At 34.6% G+C, this 11,250-nt stretch overlaps 1 protein-coding gene across 1 annotated transcript; it reads right to left on the bottom strand.

Annotated features, from left to right (window-relative positions):
- Window positions 1–3,516: 3,516 nt before the first annotated feature.
- On the bottom strand, window positions 3,517–6,598 carry LOC116294164 (beta-1,3-galactosyltransferase 5). Its single transcript, XM_089026608.1, has one exon. It carries the CDS (start codon window positions 6,596–6,598, stop codon window positions 5,327–5,329), a length of 1,272 nt encoding a protein of 423 aa, XP_088882734.1. The 3' UTR covers window positions 3,517–5,326.
- Between the last annotated feature and the right edge of the window lie 4,652 nt (window positions 6,599–11,250).

Here is an 11,250-nt window from a genome sequence, read left to right on the forward strand (position 1 = left end):
CTGAATTGAATTCAAAAAACGTAATATTAGGAGGAAGTAAAAATGTAATGGAGGAATTTCTTTTTCTATTATATAAATATGTATTATATAATGCTAGAATTAGAGGCTCTAGGCCCAATATTATTGTATTTCAAATGAAACTTTTAGAACATGAAACAATAGAAAGAAGAATTGCCAGAAAAAAAGGCAAGTTACACTCTCATGTAAATAAATATCAAAATCTTCAAGAACTATTATCTGAATTAAGACAAGTAAGCCCGTAGCACCATCTGTAACCACTATTTGTAATTATTTGTATTATTTGTTATGTGTACTCATGATTTATATTTGGTAATAAATAAAATAATAATTAAAAAAACAAGGTATTTTCAACATTGTCTGATAAGCCTTCATCAAAATAAGTGGGTTTTTACCCTCTAGTTACCCCCCAAAGACGCAAAGTGATAGTAGAGAATACTCCTCCCTCGAATTTAAAAAATTGGGCTCCCTGTGTCAGGAGGCGAGAAAAAGTATCATGGCGGCCTCGCTCTCTGGTGTTGTCAAAACTCTCGTTAGTTTTTATAGAATCAGAGAAGATTCTGCTGTTGAAAGACAACGAAGCAGGGTAACTTTTGATCTTTCCAAGCAATCAACTCTATCAGCTGTCAAGAAACGTCTGACGGAATTTCTTGGGATCAAGGAGCTTATCAAAGTTTGGCATGACAGACTTCTAACGGAAAAACAAAGAATTACAGCATTGTTACCCACAGCAATCGGAAATTGAAGACACCATTTGTCTTAGGTGATGAAGGTCAATCTGAATTAAGTGGTAAGTGCTATTTTCTGGTCAGATTCTTGTGGAATAAAGCCGGGAATAAAGATGTTTTCCGGGTGTTTTTCACATTTGAATATTGTCACTATGGATATACTTGATGAAATTTGACATCAATTGAACACTCAATAAACAAATAAAGAAATGTATCCCCACTTTTTTCTAAACTGTCATAAGATTCTCTTAATGACTCATCTTTTTAATGCTAATTTCATTGGTGCAGACATAACGTATACAGTAAAAACCACAGGTAGCCCAAGCTTGGTTTCTGTGGTGTCATGTTATAAGGTAATGTATGGGGATTCATCAAAAAAATTTCAATAAAATCATTGAAACGTGAAATAAAGCCTCGAAATTTTACCTGATTTAGCCCATTTTAAGGATTTTTTCCCCCACCAGTAAGAAATAAGAGAAGGTTGGAGTCCCAAACTGATTACAGAATGTATATAACTATATAACTATATGTATGTACAAGAAGAGTTGTATATAGTATATATATATATATGTGTGTGTGTGTGTGTGTGTGTGTGTGTATGATATATATACATATATATATATTTAAAACATCATTAATAATTCATAAGCTTATGTCCCAATTGGAGCCACCATACACGTCACGTGCATGAACCTTTATACCCGATAAAGTCCTCTTCATTAGTATTCAAGTGATTTTATATAAAGACCACTCGAATACTATGAGGATGACTTCATCAGGGATGAAGTATGCATCCAAGTTTAGATGAAGACATAGAGCTTCATCAAGGTCATAGTCAACCCTATAAAGATCTTTGATTAACGTGCCTGTCTTTGCCTTGGCACGCAATATCCAACGTGTGGGAGCTTCTATTGAATCTGGTTGCGCATGCCCATGACGTCAAATCTCTATCGAAGTATAAAAATTCATGTTCGTGACGTGTATGGTGGCTCCAGTTGAACCAAAATCTAAAATAAAATAAATTGTTCATGAGTGTTTTAAGCAGTTTAAAAAACTCGTAGATCGTGTTTTATCAGGTATAAAAGCACGAGGCGTAGCCGAGTGCTTTTATACCTGATAAAACACTCCTACTCGTTTTTTAAACACTACATATATATACACCTAACGAAAAAAATTCTGTAACTTCAGATATTTATATGTCTTTTGTTCTCAAGAGCCGAAAGGATAGAAAAACAAATGACATATATATATATATATGTAAAGTTGCAGAATTCTTATGGCTAGGTGTATATAAATCCACATATAAGAACCTGCTAGATCTTGCTTGGCTAAACAGGTTCTTATATTTTTGGGTATTAAAATTTCAAATTTCTTCCAGCAGGTTCTTAAACCACTAGGTTCTTACACTCAGGTTTTTACTGTAGTAGATTTGCTCGCGCTATACGCGCTTATTCCCGCCTTGATTTCTAAACATATGGAACTATCTGGATAATCTGGACCATTAGAGTACAAACCCTAAAAGTGTGCAACACTTTGCACTATTTAGTAGTAAATAGTGCTAATTAAACAATAGAAAACAATAGGATTAGCATAATTTTGCAGTATTTAGTGGCATTTATGTTACACACTTATAGTGTTTGTACTCTATGACACATAGAGTACAAACAAAACAAAAAAAAAACAAAAAAACATTCTTATTCTGTTTTTGCATTGATTACTAGCCACATATTGAAAACACTAAGTATATGTAATAGGACTCCATGCTGTCCAATTAAGAAATAATTGGCCGAGGAAAATTCTGAGGACAGCTGGCAAAATTGGATGAGGCTGTAGGCCGAGTCTAATTATTTCTTAATTGGGGAGCATGAAATCCTATTACCTATTAATTATATAGCTGCCTAATTAATCACATATCAACAAGACCTGTCCAATTAAGAAAATAATTGGACAGTTACCTATATGGTATTAATGAGAAGCCTTTCGACATCTTTGGCAGCTTCCTGATATCTTCAGCACTTGTCGGAAGTCCTTGAAATAATCCCCAAGTTTTGGAAAATGACCAAAAAACCAACGCTCAGAGATATTTTAGGGCTTGTTTTTTTTTTGTTTATGGGAAAAAATGTTACAGTGAATTTTTTTTAAGCTTGTATTATTTTGGCCAAAAATTATCTATTTAATCTTAGGGATTGGTCATTATTTATCAAGAGGAGTATGGGGGGTGGGGCTGGTGCAATATTTAAATATGCTATGCTTGATTTTTGTTGACCCCCCTTCTCCTTTAAGCATGATTTTTGCTTAAACTTATGCATAAAAAATGCTGACCCACCCCCTATTTGCGCCAGCCCACCCTCTCGATAAATCAATGACCAGTCCCTTATATAGCAAAAAAAAATAATTGTTTAGTGTTATCGAAGTACCCCCATTCATAACCAAGCTTTGGGGGGGGGGGGGGTGCATTGGGTCGTGTGCACCCCTTCCCGCACTAAAGCTGAATGTCCAATGACTCATTAATTATTTTTTCTGCTTTATCAAACTCATTAATAATTCACAAGGAAAACACAACAGAATCACAAACTTGAAGAGTTTTGTAAATCAGATACAGAATCCTGTTCATTTGCATAAACTTTAAGATGGATTTTCTTGGCCAGATTCACTTTAATTTTGAAAATTTCAGTGACACACAAAGGAACTAACCCAGACATTTGATAAGTGATTTATTAAACTCATTAATAACTCATGAGGAAAACACAACAGAAACCACAACCATGAAGAGATTTGTAAATCAGATACAGAATCCTGTTTATTTGCATAAACTTTAAGATGGATTTTCTTGGCCAGATTCACTTTTATCTTGAAAATTTTAGCGGAACACAAAGGAACTAAACTAGATGTTTGATAAGTAATCTACAGTATGAGTGGCCGTGTTGTATCGGATATACAAACTCTCGGCATCCATCAGCTACGCCTTGAGTTTGTATATCGAATACAACACCACCATTCATACTGTATATATTACATACAGTATTCATGTCCATGTTGTATCTGATATACAAACTCTCGGCTACTTCTCGAGTTGGTATATCTGATACAACACGGCCACTCATACTGTATATATTACTTATTATATATTTAATGAATCTACTATATTTATATACATATTTATATATATTCTATTTTATTATTATTATCTATTAGTATATTTCTTTAAATGTGTTAAGAGTACATGATTAAAGATTAAAGGAGGAAGCAAGGAAGAGAAGAAGGAGAAAGGAATGAAAGAATTAATAAGAGAGTAAAGGAGGGTGGAACCTCAGACTCAGTAAATATGGAGAATAATTTACCTCGTCGCTTGAAGAATCACATCTCAGTAAATATTCCCTGATATTGACTTTGCCTTTGGGGAATAATTATTGAATTTCACAGCGCATACTAATGTAGGCACCATCTTCTTATAACTTACATATCATCAATCAAAAAGAGAGTAAATTCAGATGTACTATATAAATATAATTTCTCTTATATCTGTAACATTAGTTTTTTCTTAATCATATCCTTTTTGTAACACTACCAAGTCCTGCAATCTGATTGGTTCAAAGGAGTGTGATTAATTCCCAAATCGCATCCTTAGGAGCTCTTAATTGCATCTTTTTGAGAGAACCAATCACAGAACAGAATTTTCATATTCAGCCAATCAGAGAAGATTGATTGATTTGCTGATTGATTGATTTGCTGATAAACTGTTTATTTTATACCAGGAAAAACTGGATTGATTTACTTCTTCATACACACTAAATTGATTATTCTGCACTCTTATTTGTGTCTATTTCTTATGTATGATTACAAAAAGGATATGATTAAGTGGTAATTGAACTTCGTGTCGAACAGGCCACCCATATCTATATCTTTCAATCCATTTATTGTTTGAGTTATGACTTAAAACTTCCATTTCCAAATACCCACTTTCAATGCTGAAGTAAAGAAGGGGACCCAAATCAGAATATCCTTTATTAAACTGCAACAAGTAAAATGTCAACGAAAAATCTAAAGCAAAGTAAAAATAATTATAATATCTTTGTAGAACAAACACCCAAATTTGGACTCCAAACCCACCTAGACTAGTTCTTGGTAATGTAATCTATAGTTATCCACTGTTAAAAAGTTAACAATACAACTGTGGCTATGAACCAATCAAGAGAGAGCAGAATCAGTATCATATTGATCTTAGCCAATCTCAATCCTACCAGTTGCTGCTAACACTAAGTATTTGAGAGGTGGAATTTTGGGGGTCATTGGCCTTTAGGCTCACCCATAAATTCACCCATGCATGCTGCCTGAAACCACAACACACCTTCAATAAAAACAATCTTCCACTTGATTCCACATTCTGGCTTGTTTTAAGTCAGAGAATATTTGCAATGACCAATGCATTTCAGTCGATGTGTCAGTTGCAGTTGCTACGTGTTCAGACTAGACACTTTTATGGTCATTTTCAGTGGCTAGATAGATGTCTTGAGTGGCTGTTTTGGTAATGTGGGAGTCATTGTAGGCATTCTTGTTGGTTAGACTTGTGCTTGATGTTGTTATATTGCTATAGCTGCTTTTGGTGGTTGTTTAGGTACTTTGGGTAGCTGAGTAGGTACTTTGGGTGCCTGTGTAGCTATTTTGAGTGGCTGGGTGGGTACTTTAGGTGTTTGAGTAGGTACTTTGGGTGGCTGGGTAGCTACTTTAGGTGGCTGGGTAGCTACTTTAGGTGGCTGGGTAGCTACTTTAGGTGGCTGGGTAGCTACTTTAGGTGGCTGGGTAGCTACTTTAGGTGGCTGGGTAGCTACTTTAGGTGGCTGGGTAGGCTTAGTAGTTGGTTTAGTAGTGGGAGGTAGTTTCCCAGTATCCAAGTACATTGTATGTTGTGCAAACAATTTTTGCAGGCATTGTCCCTTGGCTGGGTGCTGAACATATGCTTCCACGTTGTATTTGCAGTTGTCAACATACATCATAAAGTTCTTTGAATTCACTACAACTTTAATATTTGCTCGCTCTGCTAACTCACCAATGTATGCATCATCAATGTTCAGTGGATGTTCCAAGTCGAACTGATCCAGCATCACCATGACGACGTCTCTGGAAAGGACGAATCCTCCTCCACTACAATATGGTGCAAACATGGTCTTATTCAGGCGATCGTCTCTCCCTTCTCCTCTATCGTACTCAACTTTATATCTACCGTCCCTCAGCACAGGGCTCCCAATCATTGGATTTCCAGTATAAAGGCCTTTTTTAGCAGTGTTTTTATCTTGCAAATAATTGAGCAGCCCATGAGTGTTGACAAAGATATCGTCATCTGTCTTGAGTAAGTAGTCAAACTGGCAATACTTTATTGCCCATTCGAAACCCATCGCAACCTTAAAAGCCATATTAAAAAATGACTCTTTGTAATTTCCTTGGACAATGTCACCGTAGAGTTGTTCTTCCAACGCTAGTCGCTTCATTTCTTCTTCGTTATCATTCGTAGTTAATAAAAAAACCGTTCGCCACTTTGGACGAAGAGAATTATCCGGCCCCCATGTTTTCCGTATTAAATGTCGCCTGTCAAAATGACCAACGTTGCTTGAGACGAGTATCAAACATAGTAATTTCGTAGGACAAGAAGCATTTGTTTTGAGAGACGTAAACAAAACATCATTGATAAATCTCCAAGGTCTTACGAGACCCGTTGTTTTTATATATTCCACTGGCTTCTGCTGGAGAATACTCAGGTTCAGAACCACGGCGAAAAAAATCAGAACTAGGATGAAATATTTCAATCTTCTTCGACTTAAAAAAACGTATCTACAGTTTACTAAACGCATTGTCATTGCTCTACTGCTGGTATTTATCGATATTGAAATTCCAATGCCAGCAAAAACTAAAGGACACGTTCACACTTGAAGCTTGGCTTTGATGAGCGACTGTGTTTGCCAAACTTATTAGTTGTCGGAATATATAAATATATAAAACACAGATCTTCCACCTGTTTTTCTACACTATGGAAAAAAATTAAGAAGTTCAGCGAGTAAAATCAACGATTTATACAAGGAGTCGTACTGCCAAGAGTAAGTTTATATTATGACTCTTTATCTGTAAAGCAAGCCTCGTGGATATAATATTCAATCTTGCGTGAAAAACTCTTTCGTTGATGGTGTTTGCTATTAGCGAACAACTATAACGTTTCGAAACCAAACAATGAGCACTCGATCTCAATCTTCAACAGTTAAATGACATGAATCGTTATCACCAAAGAACCAACGATTGAATACTTCCCAATGCATGAATCATAAAGAATATCGTCTTTTTAGATGAAGGTAAGGGCGTTCAGATCCAACGGCGAAGGGACTTCATAAACTAGAAAAAAAACCCATAGTGTTAACTCTTAATTACTCACTATACTACAAGCAAACAGAAAGCTCCGAAACATTTCAATATAAGCTTACCGTAATTCATAAAATGCTAGTTTTTTGAACGATTAACGGCATAAAAACAGGTGCCAAAGCTATTTTTGCAAAAAAATGTGCAGGAGTATAGCGTAATGTGGGGCCCCTGTGACGTGTCGGCCCCTATGTCAAACAACTGCTCCACAGGTAACCCGTCCTCATGAAAATAAAGACACTAAATTATTTCAGTGCGAGAATGTGTATTAAAATAAATACAATTCAAGCAACTTCAATGCCAAATCGATTTAGCATGCAAGTAAGCAAATTGAGTCATCTTAATTTTGGTGCTTCAATGTTTACAAAGTCAATCAAGGGTAAAGTAAAATCGGTAAATACAGCCAATATCTGTTTACACTTTTTTCAGGCAGATTTATGTTCACGCTTTATTCAGGGAAATTTAAGACTGAATTAAAGATTGTAATTCTCTACCCCTTTAAAATTTTGATTCAGCCCAAAATCATCCTCGAGAGATTTTTTTAATTTCAGTTGTTTGAATGACGGTTGTTGAAATCAGTCTGCGAACGACGACTCGGTTCAACGATAGGTAATAGTCTAGTCAGAAATTTATTAAGATCATTTCAAGATCTGTCAATATTGAAATTTATGCTGAAATAACACCCACATTTCACGCGAATTTGAAATGATAAAAGGACGGCTGTCCTTAATAATGTTCGAAAGTCGGGTTTCATTTGTAATACAAATTTGCCCGTGCACAGATTGAGGAAAATAGTTTTTTTAAAACGTTCAACCAAGTTCGAAGATAAACATCTTTATATTATATATTTTTTACAACCACCATTCCCTGTAACGCACTACCGCCTACATTCTATATTAATAAACATTTTTGGCATTTTCGGAAACTTCAGTGGACCGGGCATTAAAAAATTATTTAAAACTAGTGAAAAAAAATCTCAAAAATCTCCAATACTTATCTTTGTCGAGAAGGTTTGTAAAAGGTAAAGTGAAATGTAGGAAAACGATGAAAACGTGATCAAGTTTGCCGGGTATCTTAATCTGCCTACTATCATAAATTAACTGCACGACATGCAAATCAGACTATTCTGTAGATTTAAAGCTTCAAATTTTAAATAAAACCAAAGCTTACCTTTGATATTTACATTCATTTGTTTGTCCGTCTACTGCTGAGTACGCTATACAGAGTCCATACAGAAAATGTAAAGCTGTTTTCTCTCCCTGTGAAGTGACTATAGTATGAGTTTCAAACACTTTTACCTCGTGTTAAGTGTGTTGAAAGGTTGCTCGTTTACTATCGTACGTTCTACTCTCATCGTGAGCACTCGAGTTTTGTAATTTTATTTCTTATTTGTGTAAATATACTTTTATTTTTTTCTTTCTCTTTTATCATATTATATCCTTGAATACCTTTTATAGACTTTCAATTCGTGACATGTATCCCGAATCCTATTGTTTTCGATTCGTAATCTGATTGGTTGAAAAACTCGAGTGTTCACGCTTCGATTACTCAAAATAATTATTTTTGGTTGTTAATTACATATTATGAATGTTCAAAGCTTGAAATCGAACTGACCTTAGGGACAAAATAGCGACTGTGGGTGGGAGGGAAGGGGGTTAAGTTATATACCTATATTTATATTTTACAACATACCATAACTCCTCTTCGTGAATTTGACTTCTCACGCACTACCACTACATTCTATATTTATAGAGTGCAAACAATTAATCCATGAAACACTAATTACTAAATAGTACAAAATAATCCTAATTAAACAATAGAAAACAATGGAATTTGCATGAAATTGTGCTATTTAGTATTACTAAAGTTTCACGGTTATATTGTTTGCACTCTATTCCATCTTTATACTTATTCGCATGCTTAAAGCAGAACCATTCACAGACGAATTTTTCATTGAATTCAAGATAATAACCAGAAACAGCTATTTTCACTTTAAGAGGAAAGTTTTTTCAATAATGAGCAATGACGGCAAAAAGCGCCAAAAACTAGACTTTCGTATGAGTTTTGATCCAATTTTCGTTTTGGGTTAACACTCAAAACCTTTTTTAAACGTTAGAGACTGATGTACTATGATAAAATGCCTGTTTGAAGCGGTATTTTCAATTGGACAAAGATGTTTTGCTGCACTTGTGTTAGAATGTTGCTTTGTCAAGCTTTCTTTTATAGAAAATATATGGCGAAATAAGCAAATGAAGGCCTAAACCTCATTTTCGATTCAAATTTTTGCTTTGGGTTAACACTTTGATTCCACTTTCATCGGTCATCCCCACTTCCAAACGAGTTAAACTTCTGAATAACAAGATTTTAGCCTTGTGCAACGTACAGCCTTTTTTCAAGAAAATAGTTTTTGGCGCTCACTGCTTGAGTACGAAAAGAATTCTCTCTTAAAAGAAAAAAAGAATAAAAGTAGCAAACACCTGTAACCCCTCCCCCCTGGAGTATAGCTAGCCCTATCCTCGCCATTGGTTTCTATGGCAACCGATCCTAGTTGGTAAAAACATTTTTGGTTGGTTTTCAAGCCAATCATTAATTAAGAAATAATGATTCTCAATTATAAATGTTTAACGTCTTTGACAAAAATGGTTTATAGAATTTTAGAAAAAAATTAAAAATCACATTTTTGTCAAAATAGTCATCTCTCTTCTCATGTAGAATTGGAGGAAGTTTTCCTCGAAAAACGCGAAAAGAAAGATAAGAAACTAAAGAAAGAACTTGAATTTTAAACTTTTCGAATAACCGTGGAACTTGGCCAGGTGATTAAGAAGGAAAAAAACCCCAATACTTTGTATAATATTTTACATTTCCTTGTAGCGGGAATATCTTTGAGTACTCGAATTAAAAAAACAAGTTTTACAGTAAGTTATACTTATAATCGTGCAACTTGGTCTTAAGACAAATAATACTTTACGTATGCAATATTTTACCTTATTTCCTTGTAGAATGTCTTTGAGTATGTATTGACTAAAATTATCAAAAATATATAAATTGATTTAAATTATTTGTATAGCCGTGGAACTTGGCCAAGATTTTTTAAAGATAAAATATACTTGACGTATGTGATAATTTACCTTTATTTGCATGTAGAATGTCTTTGAATACTGACCAGAATTCTTGATTAAGCAGTTTGATTCTAAAGATACTGTATAGTCTGTCTTCAAAGGCCAAAGTGTCCAATAATAATATTTAATAAAAGCAGTGTTAATGTGGCTAGGCGATGCCGAGTCCGTTTTGTCGCGCGCGTACTGTCATAGTGTCGCCGAGTTCTTTGTGGTTCTGAAATTCAAAGTTTTAATTTATTTGTTAGTGATATTTTTTTAGTCCTTATAAAAACTGTCAGCAAAAGACAGACCCCATTCAATTAGTAAGATACTTAAGCACTAATTATGAATATTTTTCTACTAATGGCTCTATTTAATTTATTTTCAATCCTATCCTGTTTGTTTTCGTCTCATAAAAACACACATATTACATTATTAGTGAGATTTTCTATCTGTAAGTGCACTTATCATAAGTTTTCGGTGAAAAATTGTTCCGGATTCGCTCGGACTAGTGTGGACGGTAGGCCTAACCGAATAAATAAAAATTCGGATTCAAATTTATCCGGCATAGTGTGGACGGGGCCATAGGATACTACTACCACAACTAATTCATTCACTTATGTAGCGCCTTTTACTATCATGAAGTTCACTTTACAATAAGTACGAAAGGAGCAAAAATTACCACATATATATCGAATTATAATCTATGAAAATATAATAACGATGCTAAAAGTCTACTAATGACTTTAAAACTAATGACACTGAAAAAACTAATTGCTAACAGAAACCAAAGTATTCATGCCTGAGAATAAAGAGTCTGTAAAACGAAAAGAAAACTCAGTATAAAGAGATGAATAACTAAAAGTTAAAAAAGAGAAACCTTTAGCACGCATATATATGTATCAAAATTATAGTTTTGTTGGCGTGGGCTCCCTGTGGTTTTAAGCAAATTCAAGATGGCGGACACTTTCAAGTGTTTCTTCGCTATAATATCTGCAGGTTTG

This window comes from Actinia tenebrosa, unplaced genomic scaffold (genome assembly GCF_029948245.1).
Source record: "Actinia tenebrosa isolate PJP-AT-01 unplaced genomic scaffold, QUT_ActTen_1.0 PGA_scaffold10__47_contigs__length_13832649, whole genome shotgun sequence".
NCBI classification, from domain to species: domain Eukaryota; kingdom Metazoa; phylum Cnidaria; class Anthozoa; order Actiniaria; family Actiniidae; genus Actinia; species Actinia tenebrosa.